Source organism: Podospora pseudoanserina (genome assembly GCF_035222485.1).
Source record: "Podospora pseudoanserina strain CBS 124.78 chromosome 7 map unlocalized CBS124.78p_7, whole genome shotgun sequence".
NCBI lineage: Eukaryota > Fungi > Ascomycota > Sordariomycetes > Sordariales > Podosporaceae > Podospora > Podospora pseudoanserina.
The window spans coordinates 1,890,520-1,915,979 of record NW_026946671.1 but is presented as its reverse complement, the minus strand read 5'-3'; the positions used below and the strand labels follow the sequence as shown (position 1 = coordinate 1,915,979).

The 25,460-nt window shown below is 51.0% G+C and overlaps 13 protein-coding genes and 1 non-coding gene across 14 annotated transcripts; 7 read left to right on the top strand and 7 right to left on the bottom strand.

The window, feature by feature from the left end:
* Window positions 1–27: 27 nt before the first annotated feature.
* QC764_0107840 lies at window positions 28–119 on the bottom strand. Its single transcript has one exon. It is a non-coding gene; the product is annotated as a tRNA-Glu (tRNA).
* A 3,665-nt stretch (window positions 120–3,784) lies between these two features.
* QC764_700970 (uncharacterized protein) lies at window positions 3,785–5,379 on the top strand. The gene is made up of 2 exons (XM_062949763.1): window positions 3,785–4,642; window positions 4,701–5,379. The coding sequence occupies exons 1-2, from the start codon at window positions 4,437–4,439 to the stop codon at window positions 5,161–5,163; spliced, it is 669 nt and encodes a 222-aa protein (XP_062796901.1). The 5' UTR covers window positions 3,785–4,436; the 3' UTR covers window positions 5,164–5,379.
* Window positions 5,380–5,548: 169 nt separating this feature from the next.
* On the bottom strand, window positions 5,549–7,509 carry QC764_700980 (uncharacterized protein; the record flags this gene model as incomplete). The annotated part of the gene is made up of 5 exons (XM_062949764.1): window positions 5,549–5,813; window positions 5,909–6,066; window positions 6,134–6,820; window positions 6,929–7,144; window positions 7,192–7,509. The coding sequence occupies 5 exons, from the start codon at window positions 7,507–7,509 to the stop codon at window positions 5,549–5,551; spliced, it is 1,644 nt and encodes a 547-aa protein (XP_062796900.1).
* A 639-nt stretch (window positions 7,510–8,148) lies between these two features.
* Window positions 8,149–9,852, top strand: QC764_700990 (uncharacterized protein; the record flags this gene model as incomplete). The annotated part of the gene is made up of 1 exon (XM_062949765.1): window positions 8,149–9,852. One exon carries the CDS (start codon window positions 8,149–8,151, stop codon window positions 9,850–9,852), a length of 1,704 nt encoding a protein of 567 aa, XP_062796899.1.
* Window positions 9,853–10,516: 664 nt separating this feature from the next.
* On the top strand, window positions 10,517–11,585 carry QC764_701000 (uncharacterized protein). Its single transcript, XM_062949766.1, has 2 exons — window positions 10,517–10,764; window positions 10,825–11,585. Exons 1-2 carry the CDS (start codon window positions 10,565–10,567, stop codon window positions 11,375–11,377), a joined length of 753 nt encoding a protein of 250 aa, XP_062796898.1. The 5' UTR covers window positions 10,517–10,564; the 3' UTR covers window positions 11,378–11,585.
* An 895-nt stretch (window positions 11,586–12,480) lies between these two features.
* QC764_701010 (uncharacterized protein) lies at window positions 12,481–13,776 on the bottom strand. Its single transcript, XM_062949767.1, has 3 exons — window positions 13,148–13,776; window positions 12,852–13,087; window positions 12,481–12,800 (listed from the first exon to the last, which is right to left on the bottom strand). Exons 1-3 carry the CDS (start codon window positions 13,445–13,447, stop codon window positions 12,647–12,649), a joined length of 690 nt encoding a protein of 229 aa, XP_062796897.1. The 5' UTR covers window positions 13,448–13,776; the 3' UTR covers window positions 12,481–12,646.
* Window positions 13,777–13,920: 144 nt separating this feature from the next.
* Window positions 13,921–14,660, top strand: QC764_701020 (uncharacterized protein; the record flags this gene model as incomplete). Its single annotated transcript, XM_062949768.1, has 2 exons — window positions 13,921–14,088; window positions 14,121–14,660. 2 exons carry the CDS (start codon window positions 13,921–13,923, stop codon window positions 14,658–14,660), a joined length of 708 nt encoding a protein of 235 aa, XP_062796896.1.
* Window positions 14,661–14,680: 20 nt separating this feature from the next.
* QC764_701030 (uncharacterized protein) lies at window positions 14,681–15,502 on the bottom strand. The gene is made up of 2 exons (XM_062949769.1): window positions 15,017–15,502; window positions 14,681–14,946 (listed from the first exon to the last, which is right to left on the bottom strand). Exons 1-2 carry the CDS (start codon window positions 15,308–15,310, stop codon window positions 14,770–14,772), a joined length of 471 nt encoding a protein of 156 aa, XP_062796895.1. The 5' UTR covers window positions 15,311–15,502; the 3' UTR covers window positions 14,681–14,769.
* A 1,520-nt stretch (window positions 15,503–17,022) lies between these two features.
* On the bottom strand, window positions 17,023–17,373 carry QC764_701040 (uncharacterized protein; the record flags this gene model as incomplete). The annotated part of the gene is made up of 1 exon (XM_062949770.1): window positions 17,023–17,373. The coding sequence occupies one exon, from the start codon at window positions 17,371–17,373 to the stop codon at window positions 17,023–17,025; it is 351 nt and encodes a 116-aa protein (XP_062796894.1).
* A 994-nt stretch (window positions 17,374–18,367) lies between these two features.
* Window positions 18,368–18,891, top strand: QC764_0107750 (uncharacterized protein; the record flags this gene model as incomplete). Its single annotated transcript, XM_062941132.1, has 3 exons — window positions 18,368–18,509; window positions 18,577–18,750; window positions 18,818–18,891. 3 exons carry the CDS (start codon window positions 18,368–18,370, stop codon window positions 18,889–18,891), a joined length of 390 nt encoding a protein of 129 aa, XP_062796893.1.
* A 690-nt stretch (window positions 18,892–19,581) lies between these two features.
* QC764_701050 (uncharacterized protein) lies at window positions 19,582–20,368 on the bottom strand (the record flags this gene model as incomplete). Its single annotated transcript, XM_062949771.1, has 2 exons — window positions 19,582–19,965; window positions 20,015–20,368. 2 exons carry the CDS (start codon window positions 20,366–20,368, stop codon window positions 19,582–19,584), a joined length of 738 nt encoding a protein of 245 aa, XP_062796892.1.
* Window positions 20,369–20,700: 332 nt separating this feature from the next.
* Window positions 20,701–23,178, top strand: QC764_701060 (uncharacterized protein; the record flags this gene model as incomplete). Its single annotated transcript, XM_062949772.1, has 3 exons — window positions 20,701–21,696; window positions 21,755–22,918; window positions 22,972–23,178. Exons 1-3 carry the CDS (start codon window positions 21,292–21,294, stop codon window positions 23,176–23,178), a joined length of 1,776 nt encoding a protein of 591 aa, XP_062796891.1. The 5' UTR covers window positions 20,701–21,291.
* Window positions 23,179–23,331: 153 nt separating this feature from the next.
* On the bottom strand, window positions 23,332–24,801 carry rrb1 (Ribosome assembly protein rrb1; the record flags this gene model as incomplete). Its single annotated transcript, XM_062949773.1, has 1 exon — window positions 23,332–24,801. The coding sequence occupies one exon, from the start codon at window positions 24,799–24,801 to the stop codon at window positions 23,332–23,334; it is 1,470 nt and encodes a 489-aa protein (XP_062796890.1).
* Window positions 24,802–25,067: 266 nt separating this feature from the next.
* Window positions 25,068–25,389, top strand: QC764_0107710 (uncharacterized protein; the record flags this gene model as incomplete). The annotated part of the gene is made up of 2 exons (XM_062941131.1): window positions 25,068–25,103; window positions 25,177–25,389. 2 exons carry the CDS (start codon window positions 25,068–25,070, stop codon window positions 25,387–25,389), a joined length of 249 nt encoding a protein of 82 aa, XP_062796889.1.
* Between the last annotated feature and the right edge of the window lie 71 nt (window positions 25,390–25,460).

Below are 25,460 nucleotides of genomic sequence, written 5' to 3'. Positions count from 1 at the left end.
TTGACATGAACCAAAAAGAAGTTGATACCCGGATACCGGGAGTCGAACCCGGGGCTGTTGAGAGAACAGACACTTCTGAGAAGTGAGAGTCAACGATGTTACCGCTACACCATACCCGATGAGGATGGTTCCGATTGGATATATGTGGTGGTGGGGTGGAATTAGGGTTTGTATTTGGCGACGTGCTAAGCTTTTGTGTGGTGGAGTTCTCTGCGAAGATTCGTGGCCGGCCGCAAACATCTTCTCGTTTCCATGCTCCACTGACAATGCAGGATGCCGTCAAAGTGGTAGGGTTGCGAAGATTCACGTGGACACATATTGTGGAAATACATTGGAACATCTGAGCTGGCATAGAAGAAAAGAGGATGTTACGATAGAGTATAACTCATGGTGAGAGTCCATGACAACAATGACCAAGCCGACCTCCTTGCTGGCCACTTTTTTTGACCTGTCAGCAATGCTCCGAACACCACGGTCAACCTTTCGACCACAAAAGGCTAGCTTCAGTTAAAGCATTGGTTCAAAGCTGGCTCAAGATGAGCTACCCGGGAGTTGAAGTCATATCAAGCATGGAGACCGTCTTGTTGGTTTTGACGCTTTAGAATATTGGGGCTGCCACTTGTTGGAGAAACACACAAGCATCACATTGTTTCCACGGGAAGGGGTGGTATGGGGATGTCGTTTGGCCGCAATGTCAACACCACAAGCCCCAACGAGCATGATATGCTACCTAGAGAGAGCACATTGGCAGCCAACTCTACTTGGATACCTTACAAAGAAGTTTGGATTTTCAGCATGGAGCTGTACCAGCATTGTTGGCGATTTGGCAAAATAGGTCTTTTAACTTGGGAGGTAGCTGAGTTTTACGGTTCAGGAAAAGCTACAGAAGAGACTCAAGGTGATCCCCCATCTAAAATATCGCTTGGTCTAGAGCATACCTAGCTCTCTTCTGACACGGTTATCAAGCTATTTCAGTCAAAATGCCTGATTTTACCTGAAGACTCTTTATTACGAGCTATTACGATTTAAGGGGACCCTTTTTTCGTTGCATGAAATCACCATAGTGCGTACCAGTTACTCGACGTTGATGCACTGCACCCTCCCGACCTGGTAGCCTCGTTTACGTTGATCAGGATCAAAAAAGTATCACTGAGCAGAAATTTGAAGACATCATTATGTTGATTGGTTAGAATGGAATTGCCTAGGTAGTGAGTAAAGGCTGTGCTATTTATCGTATATAACGACTCTTAATATAGCTACTATTGTAAGTAATTTAGAGGTTCAGGAGCAAGTACTTGGTGGTCCATAGGTTCTGAGAAACGATAGTAAGGGACCCAAGGTATAAAAAGTCTATCAATTGGCGAAACTATCTGATTACATTGACCACGCAGGGAAATTCCATTTTATCTCCCGAACCTCACCACCCGTAATCTCATAGTAGACTGTATAATCGGCGACGTCGAAAGCCCCAACCGCACTGTGGGTTGCGTGGATGTGACGAACCCCTATCCAGAACCTCTGAGAGGGATATTAGTCGAAGGCACTTCTCAATAATCCTGGTTCGGTACAGCTAAACAGTGTACAATAATGGCTTGTCTCAATCACAATAATTAAATACCAACGAATGTGACTTCTCGCAGAAAGATGTTTTCGAATTTGGAGTATTGTCTTTATATATGCAAAACATCGCTAGCCTTTCTGGAAACATGTCGTTAATCTACAGTCAATGCACATGGTAGGCACCCCACAAAAACCGTCAAGCCACAAATCACACCATCACCAGAGATTAAGTCGCCTATTGGCCAGGGTCTGTAATATGAGTAGGGATCTTGTACCACTGTTGGAGATGATCAAATTGAACCAGTAGGATGCTGACTACAACCGGATACCTGAGTAGGTTGTTGGGACCTGGTTTTGAGTCAGCATGGGGGAGGTACCCATAGCTGTGGTGGCCATTGGAGTGCGACATCGGTAAGAACGTTATATATCAGTCCGGGAGATAGCATGGCAGCCTGTACCGAGACGATGACGTCTGCTCTGTAGTGGAAATTGGTACTTGGTCATCATGTGCGTGTTTGTGTAGGATTAGCGGCTACTACACACCCACAGTCTATATGGTATCAACGCTTTTGAAGGCGTGGGACCAGTGTCTATGTCAGAAAGTCGTTTCAAGATTCAAGTGAGTGAATAGGCAGCATGGTGACGAGAATGGCTGTGAAATGGCGTATGTGGCTAGGTGAACAAAGTCTTGTCATCATGAAGGTGGGAACCTGTGAGTAATTACCGATGCGCTTCAAGTCGATCCAGGGTCATACACGATGAATATATCTAGTAGACTCTGTGTCAGCTTCAAAGGTCAATTGGGGCCTGTCAGCTAGCCACACAGCGTCCATATTGGACTCAATACAGCCACCATTGGAAGTTGGCTAGAACTTTGCATCTGGTGAGACTGGGCCGGTGTGGCACTGTGGCAGCGGCAAAGCTAAGGTAATCCTTTGGCCGTCGTGACTAAAACAGGATCCATGTTACCGGAACATCCGATGCCCTTTCCCAGGAGCGTTCATAAACTCCATCTGCTTTGCAACTTGAACGCAAAGGCTGTCGTCAGTCCCGATGAATTTCCTGCTTACCCAGACTGTACAGGTTGATATTCTATCCCTCATCAAAGGGTACAGCGGCATGAAATGGTGCTCTGCAAGTCTGGCAAGTGGGTGATGCCCGTTGGGTGCCGTGCGTCCTTTCTCGAAGCATTTCCTAATCACGGCCGAGTCGGATGAGGATCCCATCGAAATCTCTGCTCGATATTGATATCCTGCAGATATAGCTCTGCAGCCAAATATGCAACTGCACTGTGACTACAACCTGAGAAGTCCAACTCTACCGCAGGCGGGGTGGTCTGACAATAGAGACTGGGTGTCAAGTCATGTAGTACTCGGTGGAGATCATTTGTTCAGCTTTTGCGTCCAGACCGTTTATTTTGCTTGGCCTACCTCCCCGAGGTGTTATTCAAGAACCGTCACCTTCCCGCTTAGGTTTTTCTTAGTTACTCGGGTAGCATTCATGCCCCTGGCAAGCTGTCGTCTAGGCCATCAGCCTCTTCAGGGGGCGGCAAGACCTGGTAGAACAACCCCACAGAATGGGGAATCAGGGGCCCACTGAGACATGCATGGGACGGAGATCAGATCGGGTGTAATAAAAACGAAACGGGTAATAGGTAAAACCCCCGATGGTTTGGCATCGGCCATGTCACGCCTGCACGCGTTGACCGCTGAATGGCGCGGAAAACAATCCCGCAACCGCGGTTCACATATTGCAGCTACAAAGGATGTGTGCATGGGGGAGCCTCACGTCACAATCGATCTGCATCAGGGTCTCATCGCATCCACCTAACGTTACTTTCTCTTGTCTATCTTTGGAGGCGAACCCGTTGACCGAAGCAACTTCTAGACACTGTTCAAAGAGTCCTGGCTCCTACAATTTCTGGGCTATGTTGTGCAACAGTGAATGCAGCACGCCCCCTTCTGGCCACGCTTACTTTACTGTTTTTTTCCTGCTGGCGGGACTTTTCCAGTCAAAGAACTTTGGCAAGTGGCTGACTGTCTATTGAATTATATTCCCTGCCGGCGCCCGGCGTGAGTCCATCTTTGCAACTGGGCGTTTGTTGTGGAAAATCGGTGAGCGTAAGAAGCAGAAAAGTACGTACTAACTAGGCACAGGGTGGTAATCCGAGGGCTGGCATATGCAGCTTTCTGCTTTAGACCCTTGCAAGCTCAGGGACCTCGGGGAACGGAACGATCCGCATCCCTCGCCGTTGAAGATCTGGTTTTCCAGGTAGGTAATGACTTAGCACCAACCTTGAGTGTAATGAAGGATTATACCAAACTATGGGCACACTTCTATCAAGAACCGCAGTCAATTATCTAAGTCTGTAGGTACCTTGCCTAGTTACCTTCATATGACGATTTTCCCATCAGCATTGGTTACACAACCTCAAAGGTCTTGGCGATATCTTGACGAGACATTGAGGCTATTTCGATCCACGGATCGTACGAAGGATTCAGGGGTCCAGTTGCATGTATATCTCTTTTGGGCTGCATGTGATATTGTCTTTTCTGCATGCCAGACATTTTGTCGTTAGCTGGGCGTTCGAGGCTCGTCGAGATGCGATCATGCAGGTGCACTTCGTGTTTACCTTCTTGGGAGAGTACCAATGCAGAGTGGTATCGAGTCAATGGTGTTGGGGACACCGGAGATAGGCCAGACGGAACGCATTCAGTCAACAATATATCCACAACCATGAAGAAGCAAAGAGGATGATTCCTCGAAGTCTATAAGTAAGACGACCACCCTCGATGTTGTCATTCTGATCTCTTCCCCCATCATCAGTCACCACATCCTCTACAATCTCAACCAAAGATCTTTTCCAACCCATCAAGATGTACTCCATTCTCGCTCTTGCCGCCCTCGTCCCCGCCGTCGTCGGGCAAACTTTCTACGGCTGCTATACGGAAATTCCCACTCGGGCTTTGACCGGCGCGAGCACCGCGGACTTTGAGGCGATGACCGTGGAGGCTTGCGAGACATACTGCACCGATCCCACCCGTAATTTCACCCTCTGGGGACTAGAATATGGAGGCGAGTGGTAAGTCAAAGAAGCTCTCCCCGTTTCCGTATCATTCGGTATCTAACAAGTCTCACAGCTACTGTGGCAACTCTCTTGACACAGGTTCCTTCCCTACCTTCCCGGAAGATTGCTCCATGCAATGCACTGGAGACGCCGGTCAGACATGCGGAGGTCCAAACCGCATCTCTCTCTGGGGCAGTTCTGAGGAGGCCCCTCCACATACGCCTTATCCTCACCCTGAGGTCTCCGCCCCAGTGTACCAAGGATGCTTTAGCGAGCTCCCGGCCCCCGATCGGGCTCTCGCTGGAGGCTTTGGCTTCTCCCCTGCGGCCATGACAATCGAACGCTGTGCGGATTACTGTCTCAACTCTGGATTTGTCTTCTTTGGACTGCAATACATGGCTGAATGCTTTTGTGGCCATGAGCTAGATGCTTTGAGCGTCCAACTCGAAGACACGGATTGTGATTTGGCCTGTACTGGTGCTCCCACCGAGACTTGCGGTGGTTCAAGCAAACTCAGCGTGTATCACTGGATTTAAGGCGAGGGATGAATGGAGATGGGTGAAGAGAAACCGGGGTTTGTTTCATGGAGTCTGGCTGTAGTTCCTTGAATTTGACAAGAGTCTACTTGTCGGTTGAGAAGGATAGTGCTTTTGGCCATGAATATACAAGTACCTGAGAATGTTACTACCCCATCAAGCTCCCTCGCGGTGACCGTGTCCTTCTGTGTTGGCCGGGCTCTCGGCGGCACTTAGGTAGGAGTCCTCGTCCTGGTTGATAAGATAACGTAACCAATCTGACCCAGTGAAATGATACCAGGATCTAGCAACTCTCTGAACCCGATCGCAGAGTAAGGCCACCCAAATATCTTACCTAGGTACCCAGGCACCTTGATGTGGGATCCCGATAAACTCAAGTCCACGATCACCGTCTTTCCGCCGCCGAAAAAACTCTCAATAATTCATATGCGGATCCAGGTGAGATCTCAGTGCCATCGTAACAAGCGATAGCTCTGAAACGAGGTGTGGTCTCCTTTACCGGGACATGGTTGACAAGGTCAAATGAGAGCTCTGTATGACTGAGCCAGGCCAAGGTGAACCGTCCCTGCCAGACATCCTCAACCCAATGGGGGTCAGTATTCTCCCAATCCAGTGCGCTGGTCATCTGTGCTACTCCACAGAATCGCCGACTGGTGCAGTGTGTGTCAGCTTCATATCTTTATAAGATACCTTGCCTACCTCCACCAGTAATAGGTAATTTGAATCATGTGATACGATTACTTACCTACCAATCACGGAGAAGAATAGAACCACATGGCCTTCGGATGTCCGGTATCCTTTGTCAAGGATTTTGTTGACACGCTGACTAGAAGTCCACACGCTCTGAGCAGCGCTTGTCTCAATATCTATGGCGTTATCGGAGCGTAGAACATAAAACCGAGTCTAAGGTGAAGAAGAACGCCGTTAAATCGTGCCATTGGCTGGCCAATGGACAAGGAGAGAGACAAACCTTCTCGAACTCAATAGTATGGAACTTGGGAGATAGAAGAATAATATCAAGCCAGAGGTACTTGAACTTCGTCAGGAGCGCGTCGCTGTATGTCTTCGATCCCTTGCTCGGCCAAGTTCTACTGCCGATTGTCGCCCACGGATTCTTTGTGGAAGGCTGTAGTGAATCAGATGGAGCGGAGTCCTCGTCTGAGTCTGCTTCCGAGTCCGGGATCTCTCTTACTGGAGAAGGTTCAGTTGCTTCGGTGGCCTGCATTAACCAAGGGTGGGCGAGGGCAGCAGCAGCAGTCGGTCGAAGTATTGGATCCGCTGCAAGAAGGGCCGCTATGAAGTCCTGGCAATCGTCTGTCAAAACCTCACCTTGATCACGGGCAAAGTCAAGAGCCCGTTGTCCAAAGACATATTTGGCGTAGTCGCCCGGCAAAGGAAAAATATTGCGCCCAAGCAGCAAGGTCATTGCAATTACACCAACAGCCCAAATATCGACCGACATAGTGTATGCAATCGTGGTATTGTTGGTTCCGGTGTTGTTGGCATAGTAACCCAATACCTCGGGTGCCATATATCCCAAGGTCCCGAAGATTCGCATGGTGTGAAAGCGTGTTACACCCTGCATAGCTTGCTTGCTGATTCCAAAGTCGGCGATTTTGACGTGCCACATCGGGGATGTTGAGGCGATGAGTATATTCTGGGTATGACGATGTGAGCTAGGTATTTACAGGCAATAACGACTGAATGTATTGGGACACATGTGACATGGTCGAGGACATGAAGAACACGTAGTATCACCACTTACCCCTGGCTTCAAGTCTCGATGTGCAAACCCAGCATCGTGCATGTGTCGCACACCTTGAATCAACTGCCACACGATCAGGCTCGTGTCAAATTCGGAAAGCGGAGGCGAGGACCTTCTGAATCTTTCTAGGTCACTCGATGGAAGATATTCCATGGCCAGAAACACAGATTCTTGGTTTTCGAACCACCCAAAGGTGCGCACAAAGAAAGGGTCATACTAGCAAGTTGCTGAATGTTAACTTTCATTGGATATTTCCACCACGCGTGCTTGCATACCTCTGGCTGTGAGAACTTCACCACTGCTTCCAACTCGGCTCTATAATTCCACTGTCCTTGGTCTGGGTTTTGAGGAACCTTTCTCATCTGTTTCACGGCTCGTACCATTGGACCCTGATATTTCTTTCCACTAGAGTGAACTCGACGCTCCTCTTTTCGCACCACGCCAGATCCTCCATAGCCAATTTCTTCTCTCAGATCCCAGATTTCATTACCAGTTTCAAGATGGTGGACAACAAAATTCGGGAGGTAAAATTCTGTCACCAGCCGAGAGGAATTAACCAACTCGGATATACCTTCAGCCATGGTCACAGCATCCAAACTACCTCATATATGGGTAAGTCAGGCTCTAAGTGATACGACAGTGAGGAACGATGGCAGTATTTAACATCCGTACTCATGCCTTGGATTTGAGCGCGTTTTTAGTTTTCAGCGCGCCCCCTGTCTTCAGCGCGTGTCCAGAAACGAGCTATGGCGCTGTGGCTTGCTTGGCCACATGCAAGCGGCGGCCAGGCAGCGGTCAGCCGACCCCTGAATACGTCGTGGACAAAAAAAAGGAATCTGTACTTTTGGATGAGGATTTAGAAGATAGTTCACAGACTTTTGAAGGTAGTTAATAGGTCTTTAAAGATACTTACCTACCTAGATACCGTGGCAAGTAATATGCCTGCAAGGGCAGTCCACATACCCTTTCAGCTCCTTTAGAGGTGCTTGATATAGGTATATTAGAAGGGCTGTTGAAGACATCCATGGTGTTTTTGGTCAGCATCTTTCGGGATAGCTCCATTGTCTATTATTATGTCTACGACGCCTTTCCCCGAGCTGCGCCACGCCAAAACCAGCCGACACAGACCGCATTTTCATCACCACCTTACCATCTGATACAACATACCTTACAACAACCTCACAAATCGCGTCACCTGGTCCATAGCACTGCAAAGAACCATGTCTGCAGAACTCGCTCTCGCAGTTGTCAGTGTCGTCGACATTTGCATCAAACTTGCCAACAAGACCTTGCGCATCTGCCAAGCTTTCAGGACTGCGAAGAAAGATCTCTGTGATAAGGTGCTTTTACTCGAAACGATTTGGACGAAACTAGAGATACAGCTCGTTTTCCTCCGCGGGATCAAAGATCATCTGACTGAAGAACTTGCACAATGTCATTTTGATCTTCTCCAAAGACTACGCGGAACTCTGCTACAGGCGGTATCTCAGCTCGAAGCAGCGGCTTCATCAATAGTCGCCTCCACAAGTACTGGACAGGGACATGTGCTGACCAGAATGCTTCAGCTTGACAGGTGGAGATATGCTGTGGCCAAAAGAGGGTTGGATGCCTTGATGACGGAGTTACAGTGCTGGCAAAGTCTATTCGATCCATCGTGGTATACGATTATGCTCATCGGCGGCAAGGTCTTGGACCCGGCACTGCAGCAGTTAGGACAAGATAGATCCCGACAGCTACCACACAGCCAATCTCCCGCAAGCCCTCTGGATCACATGTTTGCGTTAAGAAAGGCCATCGATTACACGATCAACACCGATATAAGAAGTGCGAATAGCATCGTCATGGATGAGACAGGATGGGACTTTACCACAGCAACCAGCATTCCTTTTTCAAGCGTCAACGTTGTGGCCCGACCAGAATCTCAAAGTCTGTATATCATGGAAGGCATTGGTATTGCCCCAAATACCAACACAAACACTACATCGGACGCCTATCAACTATGCAGGAGACTCCAGAGCGTTGACCCAAGCATATTTGGCCTTCTACGCTGCAAAGGTCTCATAGAGATCATTGACGACAACAAGACCTTTCCCCCCGGTCCCCAGATTGTGTATCATACTCCGGCCCAGGCAGACCCTCTCAAGCCGCCTACAACCCTTCGCAGTCTCTTACTTGAGCAAAGACCTGTTTGTCTCAGTTCGGTCATCGTACTGGCAAAACAGCTTGTTCGTTCTGTCAGCTTCGTGCACACCTGCGACTTGGTACACAAGAATATTCGTCCGGACAATATTCTGCTGTTCCCAACAGCTCTTGCTGCTCTGCGACCCCTGGAACTGGGTCAGGCTTTTCTTGTCGGCTTCTCGCAATTTCGAAGCATCAACATGGAGACAAACCGCCTCGGTGACACAGCCTGGTATCGGAACCTTTACCGGCATCCAGCACGACAGGGACTTTGCATTTTGGAGAGATATGTTATGCAGCACGATATATATAGCCTGGGTGTGTGCCTCCTTGAGATTGGACTGTGGCGGTCTTTGGTCTGGTACCCGTCCACCAGTAGCTCGACCTCGTCAACCTATCATCACCCCAATCACGCTAACTCGTCATCATCGGTCCCAACTCCTGTTCCTGGATATTCACTGCAGCTGAGAAAGCATCTGAGCGATCGGGACTTTGAACATGCCCATTTACCAGGATCCACGTCATGGATCAAAGAGGATCTTGTCTTGCTGGCAAAACAGACCCTCCCGCAGCGCATGGGGCGGTTGTATACAGAGATCGTGGTGGATTGTCTTACCTGTTTGGATGATGGGAATAATGAGTTCGGTAGCTCGGACGTCACACATAACAAACAGGATCTGATCGTGGTCGGGATAAAGTTCGTTGAGAGGATTTTAGGGAAGATCGAGGGAATCACGCTGTAGATATACACGCCATGGACAAAATAGTCAATTCTATGGGGTAGTTGAATAGGTAATACAACCAGCCTCCACTAAACTCTCTAGGTGGACAATAGACTAGTTACCTGCTATAGCTTGAGGTCACGTATAATAACTAGGTAGGTAGGTAGGTATCTTGTGCCACGTTACCCACCTACTTACCTAGGTACCTATCCTTGAAGAATCTTTGGCTTATATTGGGGGCGTGGTACAGACAGTTTTGAAATGCGTACATTCTCGTCCATGACGTGTGGCAAGGGGTGCGACGGTTCCTTGCCCTTTGTAAAGGTTTGGTACTTGGGGCGTGGACTCCGCCTGCCAGCTACCTCGTTTGTGCATACACTACTATAATAAGCTCATGTCAGTCAGAACGATCGGTTGATTCCTGCGCCTCACTCAGTGCATGATCATCTGTCATTGGTAGACATCGTCCATCTACTTGAAGCCGGAGCATCTCGGTCTTCCCATTGAGGGCAGCAAATTGATTTTAACCGGTCTTAGACACTATATTTCCCTTGGCACCCAATCAACAGTTCTTGGAATGGGATGCTTCTGAGGTAAGCGCTAAAGTCACATTCTCTTCTTCCTTAAAGAAAACCTACTTTCCTGTCGCATCTGTGCTTGATGTTGACCTTGATCTCCCTGTCGACAACCATTCTATCTGACACTGTCCAGGTCAGTTCACAGGGAGCCCAAAATGGTCAAACCTCATACACTCGCCATAGGGGCATTCGCACTTTTTGGCAGTGTCAAAGCCGTTACTGTCGGCTCAACCAAGCATGACCCAAAGCCCGGCCCAGCATGTCTCTCTCCAAAAGCCGTCCAGAGCGCAAGCTTGTATACCGGATTGGAGGAAGGAACAACGGGAATTCGACCAGGCTTGTCAAAATCGGACACGTAAGACGACACTCCCGGTCCGATGTTTACTCTTGATGCAAGGCTAACGGATCCCTGCAGAAATCCAAGCAACTTTATCAACTTCTGCGTTGGTCAAACTCTCACCAATGGCCGTCAGAATTCGGCTGGATCCTGCAATGGCATACCCATGGGGAAGATACCGGCCTCGTCCAACATGATCACATCCATCATCACCCATCCGCAACCGGGTGACATTATCCCTGCGCAAAAGACGTTCAATGTCACGATCCAAACCCGCCATTTGAGGGCTGGATTTCTCGTGAATCCCAGCGTTGCATATTACACTGCCCCTCAAGACCTCGATGAGAACGGCGATATCATTGGGCACTGTCACATCACCATTCAGAACATTGGAAGTCTCCGTTCTGTCAACCCTCCCGACCCGACTAAATTCGCCTACTTTAAGGGTGTCGATGATGAAGGCAATGGGAAGGGCGGTTTGCAGGCTGAGGTAACGGGTGGTTTGCTGGAGGGTGTGTACCGCGTATGCACCATCATATCTGCTAGGAACCATCAGCCAGTGGTCATGCCTATTGCGCAGCGGGGATCGCAGGATGATTGCACCAAGTTTGTTGTTCAGAAGGCTGAATAGGCTAGACGAAACGAATGGGAGAGGGATCTGGTACCTTCCCAACCTGGGAACCTACTAGACAGGCACGTCGCGGAGACATAATACACTCTATCACTTTGAGATGAGGGTCATTGAAGATCACCAGCAAGCCTTGAAAGATAGTTGATACGCATTAGAAGATACCTGATACATCGATAAAGAATGCCAAAAGGTTTTTAAAAGTACTTTAAAGAGGTATCAATGATAGTCAAGGACGGGTCTGTTTTCTTTTCCTGCCTTGATTTCACCCTACGGAGAAGTCCCCATTATTCTGTCCACAGCGTGAGAGAATCTCGACGTTGAAAACCGAGAGTTCGAGGAGAATCCCAGTTCAACCTTCTATCTGGTATTTCTTTGTTGATCACGTCGAACATTGTTTGAACAGTGTCGAAAGGGAAGGAACAAAGACACCCCAACTGGTCTGTTCTATTTGAAATCAATCTAGAAACACAATAGCATTGTCCTATAACAAGGCATCGCGCCCTTGGAGCTATTAAAACCGCGCCTTAGCTCTGAGTTGTATCAGCGTGGACATCTGCCTCGTCTTCTTTCCACTCTAACACTAGATATACCTAGACAGGAAACCTCCAACAAAAAGCTCACCAAAGATGTCTCCTTACCCTAACACCAAAGTCCCGGCTTACTGGCAGCTCTTGATGAGCGAGCTCAACATCCCCAATCCAGCCGCAGCAGCCCTTGCCGTCTCCTGCTTTGCTGACTACGCCTCCGAGCTTCTCGCTCACCAAGCCCCCAACCTACTTGACCCGCATTTCCCTGACATTCAGCTTAGGATTAACCTGGCGCTTAGCAATGGAGGTGTGGGTTTCTCTTGGACTGACTTGGGCCGGCCCCTAAATCCAGCAGATTACGCTGCCATCTTCGTGATTAGAGTTGTGCAAAATGCTGCTGGGGCTTGTGCTTTCCAGAGCGCCCAAGAGCTCTTGAATGATGAGTTCATCTTGAAAGAGGCGCATGTCATCCTATGTAAATTGCAGAGCATCTGGAGAGGCAGCGATTCCTGGGTGGAGGGTAATAGACTGGAGCCGCTCAGGGCGGCGCTGCTTAAAGGCATGGAAAACTTGAGGTAGTGGGCACACATCTGTGCTGAGATGGTGTGTAGGTACCTAGGTGAGTCAAAAAGTATTATGTAAATCAAGAAATGTTGAACCTCCCCTCATATCCAAACTTTTGTGCTATATTTGTGCTTATATCATGTATAACTGCTTGTCAAGAGCATCATCTGGCACATGATCAAACACCAGCAGCTGCAATCTTGGGCTCCCCTCCCTTTGATGAAACTTCCTTGTCACCTTGAGGGCGAGACTTTACTGTTGTGCTTTTTGGCCGAGTACAAACAATGCAGCACCCAACACAGGCCCCAAAGCAAGACAGAATGTGCAGAATGCTATGTTGCTTGTCAGTGATTGCATCAAAAAGAATCGACAAGGAATCATACCCAACAGCCAGAGACAGCTGCGCAACAGCCGTTCTCTCTGCCTTGTAGCCCACTCTGTCGTAATAATCACTTCCTCCGTAACCATATCCTGCTAATGCGACACTGAAGAAGGCAACGATACCAAGAATGCCGGGTATCAAGTCCAAAAAGCCAGCAATCCCAGCCCCGCTGGCGTCGTATCTATCGATGAAACAAGCAATGACACATGAGAGGTTGACGGCGACACCAACTGCAAACTTGTTTTGCCTGACGCGTTAGCATTGAGACCTTATCATCTCCTCAAGGTCGCCACCTACAGCTGCAAAACTTGTACCAAAGTCCTTCACGCCGCCCTCGAAAGGTGAGTCGGGTCGATTGACAAGCTTATGTGCGTAGGCGGTGTACCCTATGGCTGCGAGCTCGAGGACCAACAATATTCCTCGGGAAAAGAGACTCCAGATGCGGTGATAGGGAGCGCGATCCGGATTTGTGGCTCTGTTTTCTTTTCTGATCTGTGCAGAGGTGCGCGGTTCGGTGAAAACGTCTGTTTTCGCGACCGCCGCCGATGGTGCTGTTTCGGGGGGTGTCTCGACCGTTGCTGGTGATGGCTCTGTCATGGCGGCGCGTGTATGTGATGAAGTTTGTTGTAAAGCGACATTGATGGAATGGATATGGACTGCAACTGTCTGGGCGAGCAATTGGCATTAAGTTGAGTTGTACGCTCATGCGACGAGGTGTGGCGAAGCTCCAGAATACGAACTCAGTATCTATATAGCAGGGTATCATCGCTTGTTTAATAGGGCGGATGGTTGGTTTGTAGGATTCGAGATGTCACCCAACGCGGCTGGTAATAATAGTCGGCGGACACCGAGAAAGAAAAGACCTGAGAGATGAAAGAAGGAACTTAAAGCAAATAGCCCCTTACTTAATATGTCGACATTTTGAACCTGCCCGTCTTTAAGAAATGGTGTTGTCATCATGTCTGCCTCAGGGATGTCTAGCAGGACCCTAACCCTACAAATGCCGACCCCCACGAACCGCACAAAACTGTGATGGGTGACGACATCAGGTGACTACGCGTCACGTCCAGATGGATCTGTTTCACGAGTCGCTTGTCGGGAGCGCGTCATTGGAGGCGCCACCATGCCCTTGTTGGCGTTGCTGCCTGAGGACTTGGAGGGGTAATCGCAAGCCACAAAGACGGGAGGAAGTCGCTCCGGCTTCTTTGTCCATGATGTTTAATATGTGCCATCTTATTGTTTGCCGTTCAACAAGCCTCTCCATCTCTTCCATACCTCGTTACTTGTCTGCAGAATGTCGCTCACCACTCACGCTGGCAACCTTACCCTCACCACTGTCCTCTGGTTCGATACTCAAGCTGAAGAAGCAGCCAAATTCTACACGTCCGTGTTTCCCAACTCCAAGATCCTGCGCAGCCAGCGCTATTCAAAGGCCGGCCAGGAAGTTCATGGACAGGAACCCGGTTCCATCCTCTTTGTCGAGTTTGACCTTGACGGTCACCGCTTCTCAGGTCTGAATGGCGGGCCTCACGTCACCTTCAATCACGCCGTGTCCCTCATGATTGACTGTGCCGATCAGAAAGAAGTCGACTATTACTGGGGGAAGCTGAGCGAGGGGGGAGATGTCACAAAGCAAGAGTGCGGGTGGCTGGCTGACAAGTTTGGCGTGTCGTGGCAGGTTGTGCCCAAGAGGCTCAAGGAGATGCTAGTCAGCGAGGATGTGGCGGCAGCTGGACGAGCATCAGTGGCTATGATGGGGATGAAGAAGCTCGATATTGAGGGATTGGAAAAGGCGTTCAAGGGCGAATAGTCAGTCAGTGGTCCTGTCACGAGCCTTTTTGACATGGGGTAGCGATTGCGTTCGTCCGGACTGAACGTGGTCTATCTCTAATTACACTCAACAACACCACACAACCTCTTCAGAGTGCCTTCCAGCCTAGCCACACCGCTTTTCCTCCCTCATTTCCTGTCGAAAAGTGAATTTCGACTGCCTCATCTTTCGCATCGGGCGGGCTGTTCTCGGACCCTTCCATCAGTCCATAGGCCCCATACCGCACGACTTCTCTTCCACTAACCGGCCCTTCAGTACCCCATGTCTGTTGGTTATATTGTTAGCTTTCTTGCTCCTTCCAGGTCGCCAGCCACCAAGAGGCAGCGGTCACGTACGCCAAAGATCCCACTCTGGATTCCACACTTGAATGTGACCCCATCAATGCCGCAGCTACCTCCCCCCGTTGATGAGAGACGGAATTCATCGTTACTTCCCACGCGCTGAGCGTTGAACTCGCCACAGAGCGACTCAACCGTGGTCCATTTTCCTTTTGAGGTCAAACAGCCAAGATCTTGATTGTTTTCGCGGACATCGAGGGTGCGAATTTGGCCAGGCCCGCTGAAGTCTTCAGCTAGTGCCCAGGAAAATACGATAGAGGCCAGAAGAGGTGTAAAAATGGTGAGATGCATTTTGGCTTGCGGTTCTTGTCTTCATTTGAATGAGTTATATGTAACTCAGGACGGCAGTTGGCTGGAATGTTCATCGCCATAAATAGGTAGCTAGGACATTCTCACTCTTCTTCAGCCCCCAATCTTCACATCGCATTTCCCTGTTATCCGCCTGTCTGCTACATGTTGAGGTCCGTCGAAAGAATCCCGTCATAGCAAAAGACAGGAAGCAGAACGGAGGGCCGTTGATCGCCCCGAATCATTACCCTCTGAGACACTCCAACGTCACCCACGATGCAGTTTTCCGGTCCCCGTCTTAAGCCCCCATCCAGAAAACATCATCGGCCGGCACCTGACCCGTGTGGTTGCCAGTTTCGGTAGCTATCCATGCCTCTCCCATCTTGGCGGCACAGGAGGTCAACCAATGGCTGTTGTTGGCTGCCCACCCCGGAGGTCCGGCAGTCGGTTTTTGCTGCCCTGAAATGGCATCTGTCAGAACCCCTCCCAAACAAGGGAAACATGAAATCGACGGAGCGGACCAACGGGATTTTCACATGTAAGGTCTATTGGCCACCTTCATGCTATCTCGGTCTTGTGGAAATCTAGTTGTTTCCTGGATTTTTTAGGCGTTCAGCATCTGGTTATTCCTTGACACCTGCTCCACCGATTATCTCCCCCTCATGCCTAGCAATACAAACTCCAAGAACTCCCCTTTCAGATTTGTGGCTCCTGATAACACAATGACAAATAATGCCCTATCCCACTCTTCATCCCCCCCCTTTTCTAGTTGCCCAAAACTCTCTTGCGAAGTCGAAAGGATACCACCCCAACAAGCAAACCACACAAGATCCACATCAACACTTTTCCCCTAGCCAGATAGTTCCATCCTTGCCGGGATGCTGACTGCTGTCAGAACCACGAGAGCGGTGGTCCTTAAACCAGGGATGTGCCAGCAGGGTTTTGGTAGTCGCACGCTCAGTTGGTTCCCATTTGAAGATGGATAGCAACAGGTCCGACAGAGCCTCGCCATCCTCGCGATCATTTAGTAGGCTTGGGCGCCAGATCGTTTCACCTCCAGTCCCTGCTGCCTTGATGTACTTGGGAAGACGTCCTGTTTTCCTCCAGATCTCGTCCTGTTTGGCGAGCTCCTCTTACTCCTCCGATGTCTAGGGAAGCACATGTTTGACACAAATTCTGTTTCTCATCACGTCAGGATCGCCATGGTATGTGGAGGCGTGAGATTCCCGACGATTGAAAGTCGCGTATTTGGACGGGTCATTCATCTGTCGCTCACTCAGTTCTCTGCCGACGCTAACACAGCTGGTGAGCAGGGGACGATAGCGCAGTGGCATTGGTCCCATAAGCCTTTCCACGTCCTCCACGACAAGCCATGGTGTGGACTCCGAGTCTTCATCGCCGAATGGGTAACTTCCCGCCACAGTCCAAAGAATAGTGCAGGCGAGTGACCAAATGTCTGCCGGCCAACCTAATCGCCCGTTGGTAAAAATCCCTTCGGGGTAGGACAGCTCGAATGGGATGACGCAGATGGTGGGTGGATTGTCGAGGAAGTAGGCCATGCCAAAGTCAATAACCGCGATATTGTAAGAACAGGCGCCGGAAGAAAGGTCGAAGTTGGCCGTTTGGATGAGATAAGGAGGGACGTTCGGTTCGATTTCAAAGTCCCGTTCCCCCTCCTCGTCAACTGCGTGGACTCGGACTATTTTCGGTTTGCCCTAGAGCTTGATCATCTTCTCCTCTGGCCGTTTGTCGACTCCAGGAAGCAAGCAAAACATGACGTTTGCGAGTCGAAAGTCGCCATGATAGATGCCGTGCTGATGAAGAAAGGCCATGGAATCAACGATCTGATAGGCGATGGCTTTCAGCAAGGACTGACAGGGCGAGTACAGGTCGTGGACGTGTTGAATGGCGGGACCATAAAGATGCGAAACGTGGCAGAGATGCTTGCCATTCGGACCATTGATCCGGAAGTACTCAAGTGGGATGCCGATGTGATGTTTTCTAAGGGCTGGGTCGTCTGGCTGGTACCATTTGGCAAGGTTCTTAGAGATGACCATGTCTGCCATTGCAGTGGTTCGGTGATCTGGCAGCTCGTGGGGGTCGATGTCGGCTGTCGGATGCGAGACCTTCGCAGAAAAGATTTTGACTGCCCTTCATTTGGCCGGGGCCCTGTCTCTGCAAAGCCAAACAGTGCCGTGTTCGCCGCTCCTTGTTTGTTGATGGCCCGTCATCGATTGCTCTTGCCCAGAAAATCACCCAGAAGGACGGGATGGAAGCCGCTGGGATAGTAATCGTTGGGATCTTCGACACCGCCACGATGTTCAGCCTCGTAGTATTTCTCATTCTCCAGAGGAGGGGAGCCTGAGCTTCGGCATCTTCAAATGAAGCGGTGTCACTGGGAGAGATTGAGTTTGTGTGGTTGCTTCTGCCAGAGCAAAATTTGGCAGCGACGCACTATTCACTTCCACTCATCTCTCTCCAGCCCCCTTGTGACAAACAAGGTGCTCTTCTAAACCCACATCTGGTTGCTCTGCTACTATTACTCACCTGAAAACTCACAATGAGTGAACAGATCAAGTGGGTGCCCCACAGTGGGAGCATCGTCAGCGAGAAGAGTCTGCCAATTTTAAGTTATTTAAACCACCACAGACCACTCTGAACTCTCTCCCTCTCACTGTCTCTCGCAAGCATCAGCAACTCAGGTCTCTCTTCTAGAGTTTCGTTGCACTTACCAAGCTCACATCTTGACTATTTGAGTTACTTTCGACTCGAACCCCAAGCGTCGACAGTTATTTTCAGTCTTGCCCCAATCCTTCCTGACCTACGATCAGCAAACCTTGAACCCACAATCAGCAACAAGTTGACAAGTTTGGAGTCTTCGGGCACGCTCTTAAGTCGCTAGACATCCGCTTCACTCCCACCAATATCACGTCCATCGTTGACGTCGATTTATATTCAATCTCGAGCTTCAAAGGTAGGTCTGATCTCTGTATGCGAAGCAGTTGTCATCTGGTTACTGACTGACGACAAGTCCAACAGCCCAGGAGCCCAGCTGTCACAATGCCCATCAGCATTCAACCACAGTGCGGGCAGAAGAAGACCGGGCAAAGTCGGCCAGGCAAGGGGGACCCCGACCCGGAGATCGGCCTATATGTGGAGGGGATCTCTATCAGCGGTCCTGGTATCACTTCCCAGAAGCAGGGTGCTGGAGATCCGGCAGCAAGCAATCAAGCACCGCGAAAAGCTCAGACTACTATCAAGACGACCAGGGCCGGGACGTCACACTGCCTGCAACTTGACGACCCGAACGCAGCGGAACCCACAACAGCTGCGGAAACTGAAGCGGCCGGTGGCCGCCGAGTACTGGCTTGTGGGCAACTGCTCACAGAAGGTACTGGCGGATCACCCAAGCCACCTCAAGCCGAACCCCGGCAGGGAAATTTGTAGGTTGACTATGCCTTTACTTTCGTGTTCCAGCATGGACATAACTAACATATCTGTTCCCTCTAGATTCGAGTCTGAAGCCCGCGGCCGCGCCGCCTCCAATTACCGGGGGCTGGTCATCAAAGGTATTCAAGAATTAAGATGGAAGGGAGAGGGGAGGGGAGAGGGGAGAGGGAGAGGGAGAGGGAGAGAGGAGCGGTTCGATACCTAACATCAAGGGATTTATGAGGGCGTTTCTCCAAATCTCACGGGAATCTGACGGGATGATGTGGATGAAATACGGCGAGGAAATGGCGAAGTGCGGATGGCTTTGCGACAGTTAGATAAGGTACCCCTAGATGGAGGCACCGTGTTACGGAGTTATTGTTTATGAGAGGACTTAAAATTGTTTATTTACATGTGCTAATTGGTGCCTTGTCTCATTACAGCCAGGTGTTATCACGGATCGGTCATGGGGTGTAAATGCTTACCTAGGGTATATACAATGTCGAAGGAGGGTCAACGAGCTGGAGCCATCATACCAAGGTAGGCGAGCGAGACCGTAGGGAGGCACACGGATTCGGTTTCTGTCTTGGACCTCCAAGCCCCGACAGTCCTTGGAGATGTTAGGGATGACCATAGATATTATGGATTAGGTACCGTTTTTGGAAAAGCGCGGCATGATAGCAATTCCTTCAATGGGAGAAGAATTTTTGTTTTCTCTTGTCGAGATATGTACAAGTTCCAAGCACTTTTCACCCCCCGGTTCCAGCAATCCGGGCATGGTCAGTCTAGCCACGTCGAGATTAACAGCGTAGGAAACAAGCAACCCTTTCAAGGTGCCTTAGCCCTCAGTCGTGAATCACATTGCTTCCTGGCGGTATATCAATCCTTGGCCCGCTCGGCTTTGCCTCCTCCCCCTTCTCCGGAAATTTGCGGAACAAGTCGGTAAGGCGGTCAATCGGGGCTGTGAGCAAACCCACGACCGATTCAAACGGGGGATGCTCTCCAGCCAAGGGGTGACTGCGGCTGGGAACAAAGTGCTTGGTTCGTCCAAAGCTTTTCGCCATGGACTCGGAATGCTCAGGTGTCAGTTTCTCTTCGAGAGCAGGCAGGTCATAGCCTTCTTCGTCCTTGATGTGGTCCTCGAGCTTGCACCAAAGCTCCTTGATCCTTGGTATATAATCGGGGTCGCTAGAGCTCATGCTCTGAAAGTCCTTGAGCATTTTCTTGACCTTCATGGAGTTAGTAGCAGCTCTGCCACGCCCGGAGATGGAGCTGAACCTGGTGATGATCCTTTCTGTCCGTCTCGGCAATCTGGCTTCCCACGGTGCCCATGTGCCACTCGAAAGCAGGGTACAGAATCAGCTCCTCTCCCACCGAGTGACGAGCGAGTTCCCACGTGAACTGATTGCCCCAACGCTGCTGGTGGTCCGGGTCACTCGAGTTGACCACTTCGTTGTAGCAATCCTGGATATGGCGGTGGTCGTCGGTAATAGCCTGGGTGATTGTGGCCATACAAGCAACACCCAGGGCGTTCTGCGTCTGAATGGGCCTGACACGGGCCGAGATGACCGAAGCTGGTGAAAACCCTGGCCGTGGGATGAGTCTTTTGGTCAGGAAGCGACTTGCAAGCATTGTGGAGGAATGGGCAAGGGTTCGATCGGCTTAAGAATATCAAAAAGAGGAAAAACAACTTTTGCGCCAAGGATCGTAGGTCAATATTTGTAGAGATTTGGTAGTGCCAGGTGGGACAGGAACTCACGTCAGGAAGACGTGAGAGTGAACAGAGCCATCCCAGGAGCTGGGACCTTCACATATAGCCATCTCAACTTTTCCATCGTCCCAAGATTCCCCAAGTTGAGATACCAGACACTTCTACCGGACTTGGGCTGATAAGCACAACCGATAAGTCAACTGGTCCTCCACTCGACTCAACTCATGTCCCCGCAAAGCAGCGCCATTCAGACCGAGCTTCAACATCACAAAATCAACCTGTGAGACAATGAACCTTTTGCGACCGTGATAAGAATCTGAAGCACAAATCACCTCGCACTGACCGCCGAGGACTGTGGTTCGTTGGTTGTTTCAGTCAAAAAACGACAGGTTCAATCGATGATGTCATCATTACAGACAGCCTCCTGCAGCAACAAAACAGCCCCTTGCCTATTGGACAATGGTATCGAGATTCGCAAACATCAATAGCTCCAGGCCCCAGTCAACCACCTTGTGTCTAGCCGGAGCCTTTGTTCCTGGACAGCTTCGGCTTGCCGAGCCTGTGGGCAAGCTTCCTCCTACCCTTCTCTAACATGATGATTCATTGACTCGACTTCCTCATGCGGGGAAGTGTCTGTTGTACAGGAAGTCATTGTCTTTGATCGACATGTGGGGTTTTATGGTCGTGATGAAGAAGATGCCAAGATGGTGGTGCCCGTGATATAAAGGGGTTGAAGGGGCATCTGGGTCGAGGACCGCTGCCTATCCCAGCTCTCCTGTTACTTCATCCCGAGAACCTTTACGGATTGTTTCGAATCTGAAGACCATCACAGCCAAGAATCACCATGTCGGGCCTCAACTCCAACCAGATGGACCCGCGCCAGCACCCTCTCAAGGCGACTGCTGCTGGCATTGCCGCCGAGTTGGTGGGTGAGCGCCGCAACCCTCGTATGACCCATATGCAGAGCGCCAACGAGGGCCCCGCCGACATCATCGCAAAGGTGTCCGGTGCCTCAGCTGGCGGAAAGAGAGAAGACGATGCCCTTTACTTCACCAACAATGAAGCCATCCCATTCCCGGACCCCGTCCACAGCAAGACCATCGGTGGTATTCCCGTAGCCAGCGATGTGTTTCTCTTCCAGAAGCAGCAGCACTTTAACCGGTCCAAGCCCCTCGAGCGTATGGTTCACCCATGCGGCTCTGGTGCCTTTGGTTACTTTGAGTGTACCAAGGATGTGACTGACCTCACCGTAGGTATCTCTCAGGTTGAAACTTTTGCGAGCAGAAGAGGTGCTGACCTTACCCCAGAAAGCCGACTTCCTCTCCAGCGTGGGTGAAAAGACCCCCGTCTTCACCCGCTTCTCGACCGTCACCTTTGGCCGTGAGTTTCCCGACGAAGGCCGCAACCCCCGTGGCTTTGCCATCAAGTTCTACACCACCGAAGGCAACTACGACATCGTGGGCCTCAATTTCCCCGTCTTCTTCTGCCGCGATCCCATTCAAGGCCCCGATGTCATCCGCTCTCAGTCCCGCAACCCCCGCAACTTCCTCCTCGACTATGATGCTCTCTTTGATCTGTTGGCCAACACACCCGAGGCCAATCATGCCGGCCTCATGTTCTTCTCAGACCACGGCACTCCTGTTGGCTGGCGATACAACCATGGCTACGGCTGCCACACGTTCAAGTGGGTCAACAAGGAGGGTAAGTTCGTGTACATCAAGTACACCTTCCTCGCCAAACACGGCCAGAAGCAGTTTACCGATTCCGAGGCTGTTGCTATGTGCGGCCGTGATCCAGATTATTCCAAGCGTGACCTCTGGGACACCATTGAGGCCGGCGAGGAGATTGAGTGGACTGCCTACGTCCAGGTGATGCAGCCCGAGCAGGCCGACCCCGACCTTCTCGGCTTTGACCCCTTTGACGTGACCAAGGTCTGGCCCAGAGACCAGTTCCCACTCAAGGAGTTTGGCCGCCTCGTCCTCAACAAAAATCCCGAGAACTTCACCCGCGACGTCGAGCAGGCCGCCTTCTCCCCCGGCAGCATGGTTCCCGGCATTGAGGATTCGCCCGACCCGCTTCTCCAGTTCCGCATGTTCTTCTACAGAGACGCCCAATATCACCGCATCGGTGTCAACCTCCACCAGATCCCCGTCAACTGCCCCTTCATGGCCAAGAGCTACGCCTCGCTCAACTTTGACGGCCCCATGAGGTCGGATGCCAACCATGCCGGTAACAAGCAGTATGCCCCCAACAGCTTTGCTCACAAGTTCAGGCCCGACGCAGCCGAGGCGCCGTATGCTGTCAGCGACAACATCATGAGCCGGAAGAGCCATTACTGGCATGAGGGAAAGAAGAATGACTATACGCAGGCAACACAGCTTTGGGCGAGGGTAATGACGCCCCAGCAGCGGGAGAACACGATTCAGAATACGGCCAAGTACTTGGGCATTGTCAAGTACCCAGAGATTCAGGTATGCTTCAGATCAGTGAGGACGAAATAGTTTGTAGCTGACACCTGGAACAGAAGAAATATCTCGCCCAGCTGTACAACATCTCACCCGATTATTCGGAGGGTGTGTTCCAGCTCCTGCCGGCGCCGCAGTTTGACATGAACGAGGTCAAGAGTCTGGCTGAGAATGCGCACACGTGGTACAAGGAGAAGAAGTTCCAGCCTTTGAACGGGGAAAAGCTGACCGGTTTCGCTCCGCCGGGACCAGTGTACAACTACTAGCTTAATTTGTTTGTTGTGTCTGTCTGTGAGTATCGTAAGGAGCTGGGGGCAAATGGGGTTCTTCATCACATTGAATGATCATTCCTGTCGTGTGTCCAGGTGTTTGCTGTGTGTGGCGTGGTAATCTTGCGTTTTATTTCCCAAGCAGATCCTCTATACGCTAATAGTCCTGAAAACGCTAAACTCCTCGCCTGTGGCAGCCAGCACGCCGGGAATCTGTGGGTGCCAGTGGACCTCCTTGGCCAGGTTCTGGTAGTGCACAAACAGAAGCTGGGGAGGCACGTCCGCAACACCACCCGTGTCCTTGCTCTCCTCGTCATCCAGCTCGACGGCCAAGTCCCAAATGGTGACGGTGTTATCACCAGCAGAGACGGCAACGATACTGTCATCAGTGGGATGCCATTCGACACTGGTAATCTGCTCCTTGTGGTAGTCGAAGCTGGCGATGGGTGTGGGCTTTCCATCCGACTTCCATTGTCTGAGATCCCAGACACCCCACACACCAGCATCGTCACCGGAAGCCAAGAGATGGGTGGTTTGTCTCGACCAGGACATGACGTTTACGTCGACATTGCTAACTTGCATGCTGAGCGCTGGCTTGCGGGCCTTGCTGCGGACATCCCAGACGCGAATGGTGCCATCAGACGAGGCAGAAGCGAAAACGGAGGCTTCCGAGGGCGACCATTGGAGCTCTTCTACCGAGGAGGTGTGGCCGGTGAAGGGGCGGTTGTCGGTCACAAAGCCGCCGCCGTCGGTGCGGGTGGTGACATAGATGAGACCGTCGTTGTCACCAGTCAGGAGCTTTCCCTGTGGGTGAAGGGTCGACCAGTCGACAGCATAACCCTCGGACTTGTGGGCGCGGATGGTGCAGACGGGCTTGTTTTGTTGGGGGGTGATGATGGTACCCGGGGTATCAAAAGAGGCGAGGTGGGGGGTAATGTCGTGAATGTAAACATTGGTGGACTCGGTCATGGTCGCGGTGAGGGTGGTCGGGGTCTGCGAGGCACCAGTGGCAGGGGCCTGGTGAGCTCGTATCCTGTTGGTGGTGCTGTTGAGAGGGATACTCTTGTGCTCGAGGAGAGGGTCGGAATCCTCATCGTCGTCCTCCTCGTCGCTGGAATCGTCGTCGTCACCGCCTTGCATCTTGCTCAGGGCGCTCAGCTTCATCACCATGAGAGAGTTGTCCGAGGCCTTTGTGTTCTCGGCCTGGGTGCCTGCTACTGTGTACATGGTCATGGGGTAGACGCTGCGGTTGTCGCCGAGCCCGTCGCGGATAATGTCGAAGGAGAGGCATGGCCATGGTGTGCTCAGGTTGTGAAGCATGCGGTATGTGGTGGGATCGGGAGAGAGGGTCTGGCCAGGCTCGAGTTTTGTTCTGCCGACGATGAATGTGCCCTGGGGGTTGTCGAGCTCCATAGCGCCCTCCTCAGCCTCTCGTTCGGCATCTGGTCTGCCGTCGACACCAGCCTCGATGATCTCATCCTCGCTCTCAAACTCATCCTCGAACTCGTCCTCGAACTCGCCCATCTCGTTGGTCTTGTCATCGTCGATGTCCATAGCATCGGGGCGGCTGCGGCCCTTGAGGGGGCCGGCGCTGTCTTCGTCGGCAGTGCGCTTGGACATTTCGAAGGTGTTTCTTGACTAGGTAGCGATATTCAGTCGAGTAGGGTGTTCAATTACTTTGCGGCAATGCGACAATTAGAGAGAGGGACTGGCTGGCGGGGTTCGTCGTGGTCGCAAAAATCTCGAGGGCCGCCCACCAAAAATTTGTGGATTTTCAACTTTTTAGTGGGGCATCTTATCACCCCGCATCAACCCCACCTGAGTCCCGCTAGCAGGGATTGATGCCAAGACCCAACTCAGGGACACGGAAGTAACGAAGCTCGGCGATGTCAACTCTCTCGATTTCCTGTCTGGCGGACATTGTCTATCACTCTCTCTTTTCCCTGTGGGCTGTAAATCGCAACGATTTATAGTTATAATGCTGACTATTCACAGAATCTCGATATTCAGCGCTGTCTCATTCTCAGGCTGGAACAAGTCTTATCGGCCACCCACATTCAATCTCATGACCTCTGCCTCAAACGTTCTGATCACATGAAGTCATGTTTTGTAAATCAATACAAGACACAGGCTTTTAACTGTCTTCTTCACTTTCACAAGCTCCACAAGCTTTACGATCGAAGCATCCCTCTCTTGGATGCCGGGTGATGGGCTCGGAGTTGTGCCTCCGTGGGCAAAAGCGGGTCACTGTCCGCCATGGCATTCGACCCCAAGCCCAT

Coding starts and splice junctions, on each gene's coding strand:
- QC764_701010 (XM_062949767.1), bottom strand. CDS start 13,447: ATGACAGAGCCATCACCAGCAACGGTCGAGACACCCCCCGAAACAGCA. Junction 13,088..13,147: donor TTGGTACAAGTTTTGCAGCT/GTAGGTGGCGAC, acceptor AGGCAAAACAAG/TTTGCAGTTGGTGTCGCCGT. Junction 12,801..12,851: donor CAGCTGTCTCTGGCTGTTGG/GTATGATTCCTT, acceptor CAAGCAACATAG/CATTCTGCACATTCTGTCTT.
- QC764_700970 (XM_062949763.1), top strand. CDS start 4,437: ATGTACTCCATTCTCGCTCTTGCCGCCCTCGTCCCCGCCGTCGTCGGG. Junction 4,643..4,700: donor CTAGAATATGGAGGCGAGTG/GTAAGTCAAAGA, acceptor CAAGTCTCACAG/CTACTGTGGCAACTCTCTTG.
- QC764_701030 (XM_062949769.1), bottom strand. CDS start 15,310: ATGCATCTCACCATTTTTACACCTCTTCTGGCCTCTATCGTATTTTCC. Junction 14,947..15,016: donor TCCAGAGTGGGATCTTTGGC/GTACGTGACCGC, acceptor TATAACCAACAG/ACATGGGGTACTGAAGGGCC.
- QC764_701000 (XM_062949766.1), top strand. CDS start 10,565: ATGGTCAAACCTCATACACTCGCCATAGGGGCATTCGCACTTTTTGGC. Junction 10,765..10,824: donor GGCTTGTCAAAATCGGACAC/GTAAGACGACAC, acceptor GGATCCCTGCAG/AAATCCAAGCAACTTTATCA.